The sequence below is a fragment of the Solanum tuberosum genome, unplaced genomic scaffold, assembly GCF_000226075.1.
Source record: "Solanum tuberosum cultivar DM 1-3 516 R44 unplaced genomic scaffold, SolTub_3.0 scf00047, whole genome shotgun sequence".
Lineage (NCBI taxonomy): Eukaryota > Viridiplantae > Streptophyta > Magnoliopsida > Solanales > Solanaceae > Solanum > Solanum tuberosum.
This window is the reverse complement of record NW_006238973.1, coordinates 2,212,442-2,232,152: the sequence shown is the minus strand read 5'-3', so window position 1 is coordinate 2,232,152 and position 19,711 is coordinate 2,212,442. Positions and strand designations below refer to the sequence as shown.

Here is a 19,711-nt window from a genome sequence, read left to right as displayed (position 1 = left end):
GGTAAAGGACTACTCTTTGAGGATCAAGGCCATGAGCATATCATTGGATATACAGACGCTGATTGGGCAGGATCACCCTCTGATAGACGTTCGACACCCGAATATTTTGTTTTAGTAGGAGGTAATTTGGTGTCGTGGAAGAGTAAGAAACAGAATGTGGTTGCTCGATCTAGTGCAGAATCAGAATATCGAGCAATGGCGACAGCAACTTGTGAGCTAGTTTGGATCAAACAGTTGCTGGGAGAACTAAAATTTGGCAAAATTGATCAGATGGAACTTGTGTGTGATAATCAAGCGGCTCTTCATATCGCATCAAATCCAGTGTTTCATGAAAGGACTAAGCACATTGAGATTGACTGTCACTTTGTCAGAGAAAAGATACTCTCGGGAGATATTGTTACGAAATTTGTGAAGTCAAATGATCAGCTTGCAGATATCTTCACCAAGTCCCTCACATGTCCTCGTATTAATTACATCTGTAACAAGCTAGGTACATATGATTTGTATGCACCAGCTTGAGGGGGAGTGTTAGAATAGAAATAAGTATTTCCTACTTAGAATAGGAATAGGAATAGGAATAAGAATAGGAATCCTAGTTGGAAAAGGATTCCAATGTAGTGTCTATAAATAGGGTCTCAATGTAACTATTTACATACACAATTCAATATTATTTATTTCTCACACACCTGAAGGACAAATAGCCTGAAAGGAAAAGAAAATCGGCTTTGAATGAAATAACATCCTGACCAGAAATCAAACAGGGTATCAACAACTTGCTTAGCAGATAATTGTTTGAGAACCTGGTATAGCTTTCTGTTATTAAGGCTACGTACTGCAATGAATCCCCAAATATATTATAATGCAGCAGTCAAATAGAGGAAAGAAAAATGTACAATATATGACCATGCCAAAGGAAGAGATTACTTCTTCTCAGCACAATATATGCTTTAGATTTTCTTCTTCTTGGTTAGTAATATAAAAAGGGAAAGATAAAATGGTTTTAGGATTTCAGTTTGATCTTTTCCTGTTAGATCTTTAATTGAATTTTCGAGTTGGAATAATTTTGTTTAAACTTATCTGCTATGCCTCTAAAATGTGCCTTCTTCAAATGTTGTAACTCATTTTCTGATGTCATTTCCCACCTTCTTTGTAGTGTAGGTGTTCGGATATTTGAAGATATGGCAAACAAAAAGGTATCTGCCATGTCACTGGATTTACTGTCGTGATTGGAGATTGCAAGTTTATACTGTGTTGGGATGTCTAGACTGCTTTTTATTGGTGCATATTAAGAGATATGATAAATCTTTAAGAGCTTTAACCAAGCTTATGAAAGTCACTCTTGAATTCTTGTCTGATATATGTAATTTTTTGTTTAAACCATCAAATATGTACATACAAATATATATAACCATGGTGTCCAAGCGAACTTGCGTCCACCTCGACTAATTTCATGGATTACCTACTATGTCCCACCAACACATGTACCGGGTAACTCTAACCACAAAGCTTGAACAAATAGAAGAAATCACGAGTTTTTGCCTCCACTGAGATTTGATCTTTAGACCTCATGGTTCTCCGCCCACTTCATTGACCACTAGGCCATGCCCTTTTGTGCTAAACTAAGAAAAGTATATACCTACATTAAAATAGTCTTAATCTATGCATGACCTTCAGGATTGAAGAAACTGAACCATTAGTATATTTTCTTATGACTTCTCTTTTCTAATTCCTTCGTCACTGATTCTGATTTCTGATTTATATGACATCTTGCTGAGTAGCGAGATTGAGAAAGGGCAGAACTCAGTTTGATAGGATACTTGCTGTATCCCAAGCAAATTTCTTTCTAAAATATAACAACATTATAGATAGTAGGTAAAAGGAGACTAAGATGAATTTCCAGAAGCTATTGATTTAATATTTTATTTATAAGGTAGCTGCTGATTTAATATCTATGAAATAGAAGGTAGATATAAGCATTCTGTTCTTTTCTTTTGTCATCTATCTCTTCATATTTTTTTTATATTTGGCAAATCTTCAAGGATTCCATGTTGTCTGGGTTTTATTTTATTTATACAGTCAAAAACTTGTCTGACATGCTCCTTTTAAGGTCTTTCATATTATCCTAGGTTTTATTTGTACAATCAAGAACTTGTCTGCCATTCTCTTTTCTTCTTTCCTGTAGACTGGTAAAGGAGTTCTTGTCAAGGCTGTTGCTGTTGTCGAAGCTAGTGCAGATACTGTCTTTGACGTGCTTTTGAGTCTTGATCGACATCAAAGATATGAGTATGTTCCTTGAACTATGTGAAAGTTGTGGAATTTTATTGTTCAATTCTGCCTAATAGTTATCTTGCAGGTGGGATACGTTAACAGGGGACGTGGAATTGATAGAATCTTTGGACGGTCACTGTGATGTTGTTTATGGGACACTTGATCTCCGAAAACTTTCTTGGTAAGTTCCAACCATTCATATTCTGCTTCTTAATGGTGCTCTGCGGGGGTATATTTTTTGAGAGTTGTGAAAGACCATTAAAAACTGATTGAAGAGCCTATCACTAACCGATATGAGACAAACTATCAACCAGTCTTCAGAAATATAAGAGTATTCCTCAATCTCATAACATCAAGTTGGATGAAGTGGCTGACTAGTATTTCCCCTCTATACATGTTGGATATGACTGCTTCTAAGAAGCTAGCTCTGCTGCTAATAGCATCTTTGGCGCACGACTAGTACTAAAGCTAGTTGAGTCAATGAATCAGGTATGGTGCTGTACAATTATTCTTTGGCTATACAAATTTTTAAAGCTTAATGTTAAAGAATGTAACAGTGAGTGGCATATAAAAAGAAGAAAAAGAAAGAAGCAAAGGAATTGGAACAAGTAGATTTACGAGTCCTTGATAGGAATGGAAGACTGAATGTGTTTCCCATATGAACTTGCCTTAAATTTATTCTAGTGCTCATAACCACCAAGTTACAGTTAAAATCCTCAGGGAAAGAAAAATTGGATAAGATAATGAAAAAAAATTATAAAATTACAGAGCGGGCAGATAAGGATACATCAAGAAATGTTGAGGCTGTATCCAAGATTGAGGAGTTTAGGGATTTGGGGTGGTGAGCAAAATCAACTTAGTGATAGTAGTTTCTTTTTCCATATTTTCTTTCTCTAATAGCGGCTGCTGAGGCATAAGGGTGGTAAGATTCAAAACATACACCAGGAAATAGGAAACAATCTCTCTATATTCACAAAGGCTGCGTGCACACCACCCTCCGCAGACCCCACTTGTGTGTATGTTGTTGTTAGGAAGAAGAATGGAAAGGGACGCTGAGAAGCAGAAGATAGCATTTGGATATCTAAGTAATGTAGAAACAGAATAAAAGAAATACTAGCATCTATGAGCAGTTGAATTCCAAAGCTAGGTGGTACGGTATGAGGTGAGATTAAGGAGAACACGAATGAGTGATGTGAACGAAAGAAACACTGTTGGTTATGAATCTTCCTTGATATTGTGAAATGTATTGTTTAAGGTGTTTGTACACGCAACATCAAACCTTGTTGTCTTGTCCTGTTTTATGTATCACTTGCCGTCTTGATAGGCCTGTAGTGAAATGTAATCATTTTTTCTACCCTTTGATGTGGGTGATCCTTCTCTTTATGTCTGGAGGTCTTTCAAATTTGGTCTCCTCGAGTCTTCTTCTTCTTCTTTTAATACATCAGAGGTTCTCTTTTGCAGGTGGCAGTCTAAAAGAGATTTTGTCTTTTCTCGGAGGTGGTTTCATGGTCAAGACGGAACATATAGTGAGGATCCTGAGCTTTCTCTCTATTAAATTCATCTGTATTATATCCAAAAATCATTCTTCTTTGAGACAGCTTTCTAATAATCTCTGCTTCTTCTTTTGTTTTGTTAATAAGTAAGATCAATATGCCTGAATCAGTTCATTTGCTTAAATTTGCTGTCCCTATTATTTTAGAACCTTACACCTCAAAATATTGCAAGTATGGTGTACTTGTGCAAATTTTGTAGAAATTATAAGCAGAGAATTTGTGAAGGATTAGAGCTTGCATTGTCCGAGAATTAGACCTTGCCCTTTATATAGTTTGAGTACATTGGCAATACCTGCATATATATAGATCTGATGAGTGTCCTGACAGGGAGTCCCTCGGGCACTGGATAGTATATATTTGTACTTGTGGTTCTTCCCTTTTGGAAATATTATCTAAAGAAATAGAGTTTTAATAATTGTTAGTAGGATAGAATCTATGTTTTCTCAATACCAGGCATGCATATCATATGCTGTTCAGCTTGTTTGTTTACTTTTTCATTTTAAATTGTTATGCTTTCACTGATAGATACTTTTCAACATTTAATGCAGCAATTTTGCATTTCCCAACGGAATACAAAAAGCGGCCTCCAAAAAGTGGATATCGACGTATAAAAATGATCGGTAAGTAACTCCACTTCATAAAAGATTCAGTACTGGAAGGTTTATCAAAATAAAATATAGTATCTGAAGAGCTCGCTTGTTACTAGTATGGTTAGGATGTAGGCTTGATTCAGGGATTGCTATCACCTCGTCCATGCTATTTTCCTACTCATGTGTTTCTACCTTGAGACGATGGGTAGAATACGAGTTAGTGTCATGGAGTTGATAAATATTTTAGAGATTTCAGTTACCTTACAAACATTAGTTTGATGCCCGAAGTTCTCAAGCACTGGTTCAATAGACTGAACTTGAGCCCTCAGCTTGATAAACTAAAAAAATTTCTTACTTTATATGTCCCAAAACCACATGTCGCTCGAAAATGAGGGTAGGAGGTGAAGTAGGATTTTGATAAAGACCTTAAAGGCTTAAACGAGGTATTTGACATGGCTCAGACTGAAGTTTATTGTGGAAGATAACTGGTCCAGATGCATAAGCCTGGAATATGTTTTTGTATATCTGGAAATATTTATAATCTGGGTATTTATCCTAAACATCCCGCCAATCCCAATTCAGTGCAGCTCAGCTAGATTTTTGTCGTCTGGAAATTCATCTCCTTTGAGTAATTAATGATTTCTTTAATCCAGATGGATATGAGATAATTGAGCTTCAAAATGTGTGTTGGATTTCATATAAAAGGTCAAGGATAATCATGGTAACCTAAGAGATCATACTTGTAACACGTGGAAGACAGCAATACTTGTGCAGGGAGGGGGAAACAGGAAACAGCTGACTTTACTAGGATCAGGCATCTCGGGGGTTACTGCAGCAACAGGGTTTATAACCTGTTCTTATACATGTTTTTTAGGTGACTAACATTGCATTAATCACCAGTCAATTAAAAAACAAGCCAACAACCACTGCCAGCTTAATCTGAGAAAATAAACAGACATCCATCTAACCTCCATGAAATAACTAACAGCCTATTGAGGTTTCCACCTAGGTGCTAGAATGGTTACAGCAGCCAAGACTGAATTGAAGTTCTCACACCAAGTGGTGCTCTAACATTTTACAAGAGAAGGCAATATTCCTAGTGATCCTATCCACATCAACATATTTTTTCTAAAAAAAATTCTTTGATTTTTCTCTATCCATATTGGCATAGACTGTCTCAGCATAGACCATTATAAATATTTGAGCTCTATGAGTCTTCCCTTTTGCACTCTTGATGATCTACTGTTAGATGATGATCCCATATTCTACCAATACCAAACTGTAGATGCATCCATCACAGAATGTTAGCCCATAGCTGCCTGGTGAATTGTTACCAGCCTCAAAAAAAATAGCTGCCTGGTGAATTGACTTTGCACAAACAGATGGTCCCTTGTTTCTTCTTCCATTGATGTGCAGCACACACTGAGGATCTACACTGTAGCCCCATTTGAGCAATCTGTCCTTGGTTAACATTTTTGCTTGTACCTGTAACCACATTGTAACATGTTACATACCCATTCTTCTGCTTCTCAATATGTGCAACACTACTAACCTCAAGTACAGTCCACTTTTTAATTTTAGATTCATGAGCTGTACCTTTTTCAAATGTTTACCTTGCATGAAGTGCTTCAAAATTTATGTTGGGCCATAATGACACAATTTCGTCTCTTTGTTTGGCTTTCTCAGTGTGTCCTAATGTTTGTTTATACAGATCTTCAGGTAGCTATACATCTTCTGTTTATAACTTATCCATATTACTTTGCATTCCTTCCTCCTTGGTTATGTTTTTCTTAAGAAATTATGCTAAATTCATTCTCAAAAAAAATTATGCTATATTACCTATCAAAATTATTTGTGGTATAGTGAAGTTCTATTGACACTGTTTTACTTATACTTAAAGTTTTCCTTAGTGGTAGATCTGTGAGAATGGTGTCTGCCAAACTTTACTTTCTTATGTAGTATGCTGTCAAAGTGATGATCATGAACCTTAGTTTCTGTAATTGGTTTGTGCATTTATATAGCCGTATATGCTTCTACTTCAAGCTGCTAATTAGATCCTGATGCATGCTGCATGAGTACCATTGTTCTTGCTACAATTCTCAAGACATTGTTGATATCATGGAAATTTTATGAGTTTGATGTTAGCATTTCTAGATTTATTGCAACTTATTTAAGATAAGAGATTATTCATTCTTAAGCATTGCTGATTGGTCCTGACTAAACTACGTTGAATTGTAGCTTGTTCTTGGGAGATCAGCAATATAGGCACTTCCTCCTCATTAAAGCCTGCCAGATGCCTTGTGACACTGATTCTGGAGATACGTTCTAAGGCCTGGTTTAAGTGGAAGAATAATGAGTTCTGTAAATTTGAGAGAACACTTCCTTTTGGAATGTTGAGTCAAGTGGCAGGTTGGTCAATTTGATTACCTATGTTTTCTGGAAGCTCATGCCTTGTGTTAGAAAGCCTAAATTCACAATACATTGTATCCTTTTAGTTTCCGGAATTATCCTCCCCTCTACCCATCCCCAGAAAATGGACAAAAGAACCATAACCTTCATCTGTAGGTCGAACATATTCTTTTTGGCATTGATGATGCGGCGTTGTTTTCTTCTGTTCTCTGTTTCTACTTTGCGTGTTGAGTGAAAGTTGAGAGTAATGCCTCTGATTTTGCTCTTACATTATGTAACCGGAGCTTATGTGGTCTGCTGACCTCTGCCTCCTTATTTTCCTTTCTTAAGCAGTGAAAGATAAATTCTCTCTTTCTACCTCACTTTTCGGTTAAGATTTTTTTTCACTAATCAATGTATAGTTTCTTCTTTCCTATACCTGTGAGTTGTTATGTTCTTCCTTGCTTCCTTTATCATTGGCCAGAAATTGTGGACCACTTAAATCTCTTGCATTTCCTTTGTAATCTGACGGTAGTAGTGAACCAAAAGTTCCTTTGACTCTTGTTCCCTTTAACACTGTATTCTGATTTTCTTCCAACTTGCTCGAAGGTTGTGAGGGGCAGTTATTTACCCTCCCCTTCCTCCATGAACTAACAGTTCTTTTGTGTTTGGCTCCTTCAAATTTACACCTTAACCTGTGTTGATCATCTTCGTGTATTTCCAGAAAGATTTTTCTTCCATTAAAGTCACCATACAATAATTCTGAAGTCAGAATGGCAAGACCATGCAACCTGCTTTATATCACAGCTCATTGCAGTGGTGATTTTTGCCCGTCTTTATGTTTTATTATTTGTGTAGGTTTGAAGGAATATATTGGAGCAAATCCGGCACTTACATTTGAATCATCCACTGTAGTTGTTCAGTCAAAAACATCTGGTGTTTCTATATCAAGCAATGAGCTTGAGGATGCAATGGGGTCAGATGAATTCTATGATGCAATTGGTACCGATTCGTCATCATCAGATGAAGATAGTGGTGATGAAGTATCTAGTAAGCAGGTTTGTTGTTTCTCGTGTTCCTTCATCAAAACCACTGCAATAGTTCCGGAAACTGTCTTGTTCAATTACCTTGCCTTTGAACCCTTCATATGTTTTTTTTAAACTCTTTATTTACCTCTGACAGGACAAAAAGGTTAAGCTAAAAAATGTTTCATGGGCCATAGCAAGCTTGGCCTTAAAGAAGACATCGGGTAACTAAATTCAGTGCCACCTTGCTTGCTTTGGTATATGTGGAAGCATCTCTGTAGCAGTTCAATTTGTAATCATGTATCTCCATCATCAGTTACTCTAAATACTAAGCAGATCATGAATGATTTACTTGAGATGGTATTTATGAAGAACATTAGTCCTCTTCAAGACCAATTAAAATTAAACACAAGAATTGCTTACTCAAAACAATCTCCAAAATAGGGGACTAACATTGGCAACAGTGCTCTCTGTGAAAAAGAAAGTAAAGATGTGAACCATCTCTTCTTCCGTTGCAGTTTCACCACCCAACTTTGGAGTGTAATGTTCAGTGTTTTGTTACTTAGTTGAGGAATGCCTAGAACAGCCAAGCACTCCTCCTATGCCAGTACAGGAAAGGTTAAGTAAAGACTTCAACCTTGGTTTGGATCACCATCCCTATGACAATATGGTGGTCCATCTGGAAGGAAAGAGATGGAAGAAACAAACATGGAGCCGTGACAACTGTATAGTTTAGATGTATCTCTTCTATCTGGATCTGTGATTAATGTAAAGTTTGGATGTATCTCTCTATTATCCTTTGGTGCAACGTGGCTGTAGTAACTGATGTAACTCATAGATGCCAATTGATTTTTTATTTTTTTTTTGATAACCGAGAAATCCGTCTGTGACCCGCCCTTTGGACCAATCCCAGCCTTCTAAACTCGGTGGATAATGGGCCCGCCCCTCTACCCTTCTCCACTTAAATACCGGGCTTCGCTTTGCATGGTGTGGGGCTTGAACCTGCGACCTAAGCCACAAATCCTCCACCTTCTGCCACTTGAGCTAGGCCTTGGGGGCAGATGCCAATTGATTTTTTGAGCTCTATCTTTAAAAAAAAAGAAATTTATTTTTGAGCTCAGTACATAATATGTGATTTGAGGCATAGTTGTTATTGTGGTACTGCACAATATTGGATGTAGCTAATCTCTTGGTGTAATAACATGCACTTATTGCTGAATATCAATAAAACTACCTTTACCTGTCAAAAGAACACAAAAGTATTGTTTTATTAACCTAGAAGATTTGAATGTTTAATGTAGAGGTCTGCAAAGAAAGTAGACACCTTGCATAAATCCCTCTCGCCACTATGTACCATTTTTCTGGAGTAGGGAGTGGGTGGTATGAGGTCACTTTTATGTACATTCAGGTGTAGGGAAATTGTTTACAGTCTTTAGATGATACTGCGTTTTATCCTTTTCCACTTTAAAGTCTCTTAAACAACTTCATTAAAAAAATTTGTCTTGCATGCAGCACCAGACACTAGTAAGGAACTAAATCCCGATGTACCTTCATTAACTCTTGATCCAAGTCAGTTTCATGGTACCATGCGGCATGCAAAGGGTGAGGGTGACTCTGATTGCTGGTCTTCGCCAAGTGGTTCTGGTTTCATGATCAGAGGGAAGACATACTTGAAAGACAGTACGAAGGTAGCTTTTAATTCTTGAATCCAAATATTTGGATCAAGCTTTCACATGTTCCTGAATTTTTTTTTCCAGCTTTCTAATTCCTGCTTCTCTTTCGTTAGCTAATTAATTACAAGAGTCACCTATTTAGCAGTTTTGAGTGTAAAGAAAAGAACAAAGACCTAGGGTATTATTGACTCATAAAAAATTGTGCCTATGGACAATTTGTTTGTTTTTATTCATTGCTGATAACCAAGGGATGCCAATTGATTTTTTGAGCTCTATCTTTAAAAAAAAAGAAATTTATTTTTGAGCTCAGTACATAATATGTGATTTGAGGCATAGTTGTTATTGTGGTACTGCACAATATTGGATGTAGCTAATCTCTTGGTGTAATAACATGCACTTATTGCTGAATATCAATAAAACTACCTTTACCTGTCAAAAGAACACAAAAGTATTGTTTTATTAACCTAGAAGATTTGAATGTTTAATGTAGAGGTCTGCAAAGAAAGTAGACACCTTGCATAAATCCCTCTCGCCACTATGTACCATTTTTCTGGAGTAGGGAGTGGGTGGTATGAGGTCACTTTTATGTACATTCAGGTGTAGGGAAATTGTTTACAGTCTTTAGATGATACTGCGTTTTATCCTTTTCCACTTTAAAGTCTCTTAAACAACTTCATTAAAAAAATTTGTCTTGCATGCAGCACCAGACACTAGTAAGGAACTAAATCCCGATGTACCTTCATTAACTCTTGATCCAAGTCAGTTTCATGGTACCATGCGGCATGCAAAGGGTGAGGGTGACTCTGATTGCTGGTCTTCGCCAAGTGGTTCTGGTTTCATGATCAGAGGGAAGACATACTTGAAAGACAGTACGAAGGTAGCTTTTAATTCTTGAATCCAAATATTTGGATCAAGCTTTCACATGTTCCTGAATTTTTTTTTCCAGCTTTCTAATTCCTGCTTCTCTTTCGTTAGCTAATTAATTACAAGAGTCACCTATTTAGCAGTTTTGAGTGTAAAGAAAAGAACAAAGACCTAGGGTATTATTGACTCATAAAAAATTGTGCCTATGGACAATTTGTTTGTTTTTATTCATTGCTGATAACCAAGGCTGTGACATCTTTTAAACTCCTTGCTTACCTCGTAGTTTAGGTCATGCAATTAAGCTGGATAGAAATTAGAATCATAGTAATTGCATCTTTTGTAGGTTACTGGTGGAGATCCTCTGCTCAAGCTTATTGCTGTTGACTGGTTCAAGGTGGATGAATGCATCACAAATATTGCTCTTCATCCTAAGTGTCTTGTTCAGGTAATGAAGAATCACTTAGTACCTGACTGCACTTTGTTTATCCTCTAGAAAAAGATGAAAAGTCGTTTTGTTAGTCAAACTAATAAAGTGAACAAAAGATAATATACTTCACGTCAATGCACTATCTAAATTTTTCTGAATCTTTCTGAGAGGATAATGGATATATTGTTTCTAATTATCTCCTAAACAAAAGATGCAATCAGATAGCTCCTATATGGAGCTAACGCTGAGATAGGTCAGGTCAGATACCTGACCTTTTGAAGCAAACCATTTACGTGATTATTGAAATTATATTTATAGAAAACACTGCCTGTAGACGTGCTTGTCGTCGCTTTTTGTCTCTTGAAAGTCATTGCAAACTTTGTTGTATGATATAGAACTTTGTAAAGTTTTACATATCAATTTAAAGGAAAAGAAACAAAAAAAACATGAAAGTGATAATGCAAGAACTTCACTTTTCTAGCTTTTTATATTTAGTCATGAACTCGTGATTATAAGCATTGCCGTATGCATCCTAAGATTGTTATTACGAGAATAGTCTCTTTCACCACACAAAGTGCCACAATGAAGGGGGGAATGGATCTTAGCTTTTAACTAGTTATGGTGGCTTCTTTTCTGCCGATATTTTACTCTGAGTTACCCGAGGTATTTTCTACCCTTTCACTAGTTTCTCTCCTTCCAAACTTCTTTCTAATATCATGATCAATGTCAAACTTCTGGAGACCTTTATGGTACGGGAGGAGTTGTCCATAATTGTGTCTCACGGTATTTTTTGTTCAATCAACTTTATGTCTCTGGAATGAGGTGTGGATTGGAGAAGACAGTCTTAGAAACTCCTTTTCACATCTTTACACTTTGAGTACGCAAAGGAATGTCTCTGTATCCCAAGCTTGGAGTCGGCAGGGATGGGACCTTGTTTTTAGAAGAACACTAAATGACTGGGAAATTGGGGAAGTTGCTAACCTATTGGGAGTACTAAACTCACACCCTGCTTTATCTATGAGGCCTGACAAACCTAGATGGAAATTACATAACAAGGGTGTGTTCACAGTGAAATCATGTTACTGGAATCTTAACACAAGGCAGTCAATGGTAGACATTTTGGCCTTGGAAGTTAATCTGGAAGACCAATGTCCCCAAAGGTAGCTTGTTTTTGTTGGTTGGTTTGTAGAAAGGCTTGTTTAACACATGAGGCCTTACAGAAAAGGGGATGACAATTTTGTTCAAGATGTGTCATGTGTGAACAGGAAGCAGAAGTCAATGACCATCTATGACCATCTGTTCCTTCATTGTAAGGCAGAGTTGAGCCTATGGAACATGTTTTTGGCTCTGTTGGGAGTTAAATTGGTGATGCCTAGCACAACAAAGGAACTACTAAATAGCTGGAAAGGTATTGGGAACAGAGGAAGAAATGAACACTGATGACTATCCCTGCTTGCATATGGTGGACCCTCTGGAAAGAAAGAAATTTAAGAAGTTTTGAGGGACAAAAGACTAACTTACAGAAGATTAGAATGAATTGTATAAGCCTTTTGTTTTTTTGGTGTAAACAGAATCTTGTAGGGGATATAGTAGATTTAGTTGACTTTATAGGAAACTTGTAAAGTATACCCATGGGTGGAATGTAAGTTTCCAATTCATCATTTTTTGGATGATGAATTTTTTTGGTGTGAATACAAAGTTACCCTTCTCTCAAAAAGATTTTAAGTGGTAAAGTTAGACATTTCCATTCATCAAGGCAGTGTCAACCCCTATATGAAACATTGAAAATAGTTGCAAGGTCTTAGAAGTTAGAGGACAAAGTGGGGACAATTAGCACATGAAATCACCAAGTACCACTGCAAATAGAACTATATAAATTTCACAGGCAAGAGCAGTTCTCTTTCCACTTGTCAAGTAAAAGCAGAATATATTCATATATATCAGTTTGTCCCCTGAGTGTCGTAGAATCTGGAAATGCTTTTTTTCTGCTAGTGGAATTTGTTCCTCATTATAAGGTAAACAAGATATGATTTAAAGAGCTTCCTTGAATTCAACCCAAAAAACAATGTTTCTAACTGAGCAATGTTCAAGAATTGGTTGCCAGTTTCTGCAATGAAGCATATTTCTCTATCCAATCTTATTTCCTGATTCTATTAGCTGCTAAGCATATTTGTTGCTAACAATGTTTCCTAAATGCAGTCTGAAGCAGGGAAGAAAACTCCATTTGTCCTAATAATTAACCTTCAGGTACGTCCTTTTGGCTTTTCCCTTGTTATTTTTGAATAGATCAGACTGTTTCACAAAAGACTTGACATGAACACGTCGTTAATAACCACTGTGGATCCAAAAGTATGAAGAGAATTTAAGGCTGAAGAGTTAAGAGTTTAAACTGTGTAAATTATAGCGAAAAGATTCGTCCTAAAACATTCACGTTGATCATTATCTTTGAGATTATCTAGTTGAAAAATATAAATACAGTTTTAAAAGGGAAGGACATCACAAATTGGGTCTTTAACCTGAAAATGCAATCTTGTTGAATAAAAGTTCATTGTAAGAAATGTCACCGATTCTGTTCTGGCTTGGTTTTCAGGTTCCAGCTAAACCAAATTATAGCCTGGTTCTTTATTATGCCGCTGACAGACCTGTAAATAAGGATTCATTGTTGGGTAAATTCATTGATGGAACTGACTCTTTCCGTGATTCAAGATTCAAATTGATTCCAAGCATTAGAGAGGTATCAATTACTCTGTCAGGAGCAGACTTCTTTCTTTATACACTCTTTGCTAATAGCTTCTGATAACAGGGATACTGGATGGTTAAGCGTGCTGTTGGAACTAAAGCTTGCCTTCTGGGGAAGGCAGTAACGTGCAAGTACCTTCGACAAGATAACTTTCTGGAGGTTGGGTTCCAAATTTGACTTTCTTAGTTTGCATTCTGCATGCTATCACCATGCTACTTTTACTGCCTTTAATGTTGGAACGGTGTGGATTAAGTTGCTGGGTGTCTTTGATATAGAGTTTTCAATTTTTCCATGTTTGGTTGGTCAAATTTTTTTAAATTATTCTCTTGGAAATTAAGGTCCTTTAAAATGAGGAAAATAGGAAAACAAGTTTCATCAGTGACATTCCACATTGATTGCCTTCTCCCCACCTTCCAACACATCCCCACACTTCATAGGCCCCCACCCCGATCATCCTCACACCCCTACCCCCATGGTGTTTGCCTAGATTATATATAAATGCTTTTGGAACAATATTTTCTGCTTATTTACCGAACACCAGAAAAGAAATAAGAAAATACTTATTTTCCAGGAAAATTCAGTGGAAAACATACCAAACACACCTTAAGTTGCTAGAGTTCTCTCTGAAAAAGCAAGAAAATATTTCTCTTGTGCTCAGGCATTTATGCTTGCATGGATTTGTCTGAACTCTCAAGTGGCTTTCCTTCAATGCATATGCTTTCTTCACTGACTTTTAATTTTTAATCCTGAAATGGAACTTCATGCATGCAGATTGATGTGGACATTGGCTCTTCATCTGTGGCAAGAGGTGTTATTGGTCTTGTACTGGGCTATGTGACAAGCCTTGTCGTTGATCTTGCTATTCTAGTCGAGGTATGTTGTTCTTCATCTTGTGATCATGGTCCATCTCAATAGGAGTAAAACTATTCTGGTAGTTTAGAGTGATAACCTTCTGAAATGCTAGACCATTTAATTGCTGTTTCTGGCACTTATGAGAAGTTTCTTTCACAAACAAAGAAGAATGGATGCAGATCTATTTTAGCGTCATTTTGCTTGATTAATGTTTTCTGTCTCTCTCAACTATGCACATAAAAAGTGATGTTGTTGTTTCCCTCTTTGAGCATTGAAGTTTAAGATACTTAAAACCAGACGTAAAACACAACTATCTATGTTAGGATCTTTGTAATTAGCCTTCCTAGCCCCTCTATGTACGAATTTTTGGAGGTCACCAGCATATCCTTAATGCTGAGGAATACAACATTACTAATTTCAAAAAAAAAAAAAACTCAACTATCTAGATTACCTAATAGAACTAGAGACAAGTTGTGCCTGAACGCAATCATGCTCTATCGAATAAAGAGCAAATGGTAAAAGGAGAAGTTCAAATATTCTGAACTAGCCTTATCAAGTCCTACTGACCTCGCCCCCTTTACTTGTACTTTTTCTTGAGTACTAATAAACAAAGTAGGGGTCAACACTGAACCCTCCACTACTAGGGAAGCTGAAAGACTGGGTGGTCGGATTTCTTTAAAATAAATAAAGTGAGTGGTCATGTTCAAAAACGATACATCTCCATGTCAACAAGACAAAAAGTTGTTGACGTCCTGGTTTTAATTCCTTAACAGTTCAGTTGCATTTGCCATTCTGTAATGATTCATGTCACTTGCACATGACCATGGTTGGATACACATTTTGCAGGCAAAAGAAGAGGCTGAACTCCCTGAATACATTCTTGGAACTGTTAGATTAAATCGCGTAAAGGTCGATTCTGCTGTACCATTGGAGGGTTGATGAGTCTTTCGTTAGTAAGTGCCATTAATCGCCTTTGAAATCGAATATAGTTGAGTCATTACTATTATTTTGTATACATTATATCCCCACTTGTCTGGGAATGAGTTATAGTTGTTGTATCATAATGATATACCTAAAACAGCACAGAATCAAATGTTTTACCTTGTAACAAAAGTTGTAACTTGTAACTGAGATGGATGTTGTGTGAATAATAAAAATCTATATATATTTGTGACAGATATAGTGATTGTCCACTCTTCTATATAAATTGAACTTCAATTAAAAATTTCCTCAACATATGTTCACTCAAGATAGTTGGCAAAGCATAACATGTTTTGAAGTAGAGGAACAGCTAGCATAATAAAACTAGGGGTGGAGCCATAATGATGGTTAAGGATTCAGCAAAACTTAGTAACTTTGACCAAGTCTTGTATTTGTGTTAAAATATTTATTTAATATGTGAAAATTATCTATCCAGAATCCAGTAAGTAGAAAGAATTGTGTTCCAGAATCTATAAACAAAAAATCCCGACTTTGTCACTGTTTATTATGATTTGTTTGAATGTTGATCAATATAGAGGTTTCATATAATCGACTTCAATTAGCTTAGTATTGAGACAAAGTTGATGAGCACTAGTACATATCAAGCATTTTATAAGTGACTTAGTCTACAAAACTTTATTTTTTCGGCGGTCGGTCAGAATCTAAGCTAAACAAGTAGCTCACACAAATCCAGGTTGGTTTCTAGTAAAACCCAATCAAGAACAATATTTTAAATGCAAAGCTAGATTTAAGATTAACCAAAAGAGTCATGTTTTAAAGGTGTTTTAATTTTCATACATTCTTCAATTATTATTTTCTTTTAAAAGGATGTCACATATTATTATGTGATTGAGTGATCCAAAGGATTTGGTACATGTTCCCTTTAATTTTTATCATTCCCCACTTGAAATTGTATGGTCAAAAGAGTAGGTGAAAAGAGGAAAAAAATAATTGGAATAATTTGCCTTTTTGCCTTTGCTGACATCCCTTTATTCATTATCACCTAATGTTTTGTATAATCCATTATTTTTATTTGCTTAAATAACCTTTTTATTTATTTAGTTTGATAAGCTAGAAACTGCAAAATATAAATACATTTACTAAATAGATATCACACACCAATAAAATAGGGAAAATAAAAAAAATATACCTAGCCTACAAATCAGGGGATGCACTCTCACAATTGAGTCAAACTCCATGCAAACAACAATATATCTAGTGTAATTTTATAAGTAGGCTATGAGGAGATTAGAGAGTAGCATGTACATTGATCTAACCCGTACCTGGAAGAGATAAAGGATATTTTCAACGAACTTTCAGCTTAAATAAAACATATAAAACAATTGAAAATGGGATACAAATGGGAGCAATAACAACACTAAAAAAATACAAAATAACGTGAAATGGAGAGTACTACCCAACAAAAGAAGAGAGAATAATAACAATGCTCAACCACCAACTAATTTTCTACCCTAATCCGCAACCTCCAGACTCTTATATTAGATAATATCTAGGTGTGCAACCCTTTATCTTTTTTACTTAAATAACCATTTAATTTCTTATATTTTTTGTCTGATTGATTGTTTTCTTACTGTTTGGATAGTGGGTTTTTGTTTGTCACTTTGTCCACACATAACATACGTTTATTTTTGCACCCACTAATTTGACAAAATCACAGATTTTAGTGCCCATTTTTACCCCCACCATTTAAATTGAAGGGCCACTCTCAATGCTAGCTAGCTAAAAGCTTCTTTAAATTTGATCTAATTTCCTCAAACTATTTAAAAAAAAAGGTGAATGACAACGCCTATTATTATATTTTATATATATAGATTTAAAAGATAATCTAATCTTGTACATATGATATACTTTTCAATGAAGAGGGTGAAACCCCAACTTCGCTCATGATTGAGCAAACCTGAAATTTCAGGTTTAGGATAAAAGAATACCATAATTCTTAACTATTATATTTTATTATTTATTTATTTATGTGTTTCTTGGATCGAGGGTATATCCACTATTAAAATATCACTATATTCTTCGAAAAAATGTTCAGCGATCATTCTCATAGAGAATTGATCAGTGGGAAAAGTAAAAAACAACAATGTTTTCATATAGAAATATTAGGAAATTTTTCACTATTTTAGTTAGAATCTATTTTTCACTATGTATTTATTTCATTAATTTAGCGATAGAAAAATGAGTGAAAAAATCATACTTTATAGCATAAATTTTCACTGATTCACAATATTAAAAAAACCTTTATTTTCAATAGTGATCAAATTTGTTTTTCTATAAAAATAATAGTATATATGCATCATTCTTATTAGATCTCTCACTCTGAATATATATTATTTTTGGTATATTTATGGGAATGAATTCAATTTAATTTAATTTCCCTTTTTAGTGTTCCTAAAAAAAAGTGTACTTGCCCAACATCAGCAAATCCACACGAAGGACTAGGTGAAATTGCATTATCTTTATTCTATTCCTAGGGAAACTCATTTTGTAGAATTCTTGTCCCCCTTTTTTACCTTATAATATAATAATTCACTCTATGCTTTTTTTGGTTTTGGTTAATGTTAAAGGGATTTTTATAGCATTTCTAGTTGTTTTTTTTTTAAAACAAGTCTTCTTTGCATGAATCATTTCGAAATCTATGCTTACATTTTACACTTTTGGTAGTTTATTATTTGACCATGAAAATTTAAAAAAATCACAAATTTTAAAATTGGAGTTGACAAGTTGTGTTTTGCCATAGTTTTTTCAGTTAATTTAGAATTTAAATAATTTTTTATAAAATATAAAATATAAAATATTATTTGAACATGAATTATAATTTAAATGAAGTTATTCTTTGATTAAAAAAAAAAAAAACAGTGAAAGAGAAAATAAGGTTTTGGCTGGTTTTCAAATACAAACTTAAAATTGTATTTGGACTTATCAAGGGCAGACAGAAATAATTTTTCAGAAAAAAAGAGAAAAAATATTCAATTTATTATGAGTGGTAAAATTAGTGTCATATACTATTTCTCTTCAATTTTGCTCATCACTTTTAATATATCAAAAAAAGATAATGATTATTTTTTATTTTGATTTCAATATTAATTATTTATTTTTTAAATTATTTCTTGAAACGTAAAATTATATATCAATTAAAATATTATGATAAATATTCATATTAATCATTAGTTTTTAAAAGAGTATGAAATTTAAAATTGATAAGTAAAATATAAATGTTACAGTTCAACTCCTTCAAAAGCAGAGTGCCTTTTTGTTATGCTTTAGGCATCTTTACTTAAAATTTAGATATAATGATTAAAAATATATTTGAATTAATATTTTTTTCAAGTTTTACATATTAACTATTAGCTGTTTATTTTTGTATCTAAATAATTAATCCTTTGGTTATAATATATGTGATATATTTTGTTTTTTTAGAGTTAAACAATTTAAGTTTATTCGAAAATTTGTTTATGAAATCTTCAAAAAATTTAAAATGAAATTTATCTATTTGTAAACTACATAAAAATGTACTATTAGTCACAATAATTGACAATCGAAAATATTTAAAAGATATAAGAAAAACTTACGATCAAAGATAAATTTGTTTGAATCTCGAAATTTAAAAATGTGTAACAAAAATTGGGACAAAGAGAGTAACATTTATATACCAAAATTATATATCGAATATGTCAATAATGCAATAATAACATATCTCACAAATACAAATAAAATAAGAGCAAGGGAAACCCCGTGAAAAATAATACTTACAAATTCAATAAATACAATTCAGACCAGGTTTAAATTGCATGAATAATAATGACAAATATTTTCACAAATATCGAGTATAAAATGCATGCAATTCAAAAATACAAATAAATAAATAATATAATTAGAGATTTAAAAAAAAAAAATGTTGCTTTTGGCTTGTCCTATTATACTATACGTAAATAATTTTGGATTTACTTAAAACCAACTTATGACTAGTATTTTGTCACTCCCAGAAAGTAATTTTGTTTTTTTCTTCTCTTTTTTTTCTAGGGAAATGAGAAAAATAATTTAAATTCAAATATTTTCTTGACTTTTACTACTGTATATCAAAACAAAATAACAAATCATTACTTAAATAGCATTGGAATTTGCAAGTTGCGTAATTTCTGGTGGATCACATTTTCTAGAAGGTAAAAAATATTTAAAAATAAAGATATTGTATTCCATCTGTCATAGATTAATTTTTTTGCTTAACTTTATATTAAAATATTTATTAAATTAAAATCCCGTCTGTACTTAAAGAAATTAGGGAAAATATGAAAAATAGCATAGATTAAACTTCAATCTCCCTTGCAT

General features: G+C 34.4%; 1 protein-coding gene across 1 annotated transcript in view; it reads left to right on the top strand.

Moving 5' to 3' along the window:
• Nucleotides 1-15,558, top strand: part of LOC102603249 (protein ENHANCED DISEASE RESISTANCE 2) — a 26,892-nt gene extending 11,334 nt beyond the window's left edge. The window contains exons 8-22 of the mRNA XM_006343633.2: nucleotides 1,159-1,193; nucleotides 2,183-2,283; nucleotides 2,354-2,449; nucleotides 3,730-3,794; nucleotides 4,370-4,441; nucleotides 6,650-6,820; nucleotides 7,658-7,857; nucleotides 7,982-8,048; nucleotides 9,337-9,512; nucleotides 10,705-10,806; nucleotides 12,988-13,035; nucleotides 13,379-13,522; nucleotides 13,592-13,687; nucleotides 14,300-14,401; nucleotides 15,227-15,558. Coding sequence (XP_006343695.1) covers nucleotides 1,159-1,193; nucleotides 2,183-2,283; nucleotides 2,354-2,449; nucleotides 3,730-3,794; nucleotides 4,370-4,441; nucleotides 6,650-6,820; nucleotides 7,658-7,857; nucleotides 7,982-8,048; nucleotides 9,337-9,512; nucleotides 10,705-10,806; nucleotides 12,988-13,035; nucleotides 13,379-13,522; nucleotides 13,592-13,687; nucleotides 14,300-14,401; nucleotides 15,227-15,319 — 1,568 coding nt within the window. The 3' untranslated portion in view covers nucleotides 15,320-15,558. The remainder of the gene's footprint in view (nucleotides 1-1,158; nucleotides 1,194-2,182; nucleotides 2,284-2,353; nucleotides 2,450-3,729; nucleotides 3,795-4,369; nucleotides 4,442-6,649; nucleotides 6,821-7,657; nucleotides 7,858-7,981; nucleotides 8,049-9,336; nucleotides 9,513-10,704; nucleotides 10,807-12,987; nucleotides 13,036-13,378; nucleotides 13,523-13,591; nucleotides 13,688-14,299; nucleotides 14,402-15,226) is intronic.
• Nucleotides 15,559-19,711: the final 4,153 nt, after the last annotated feature.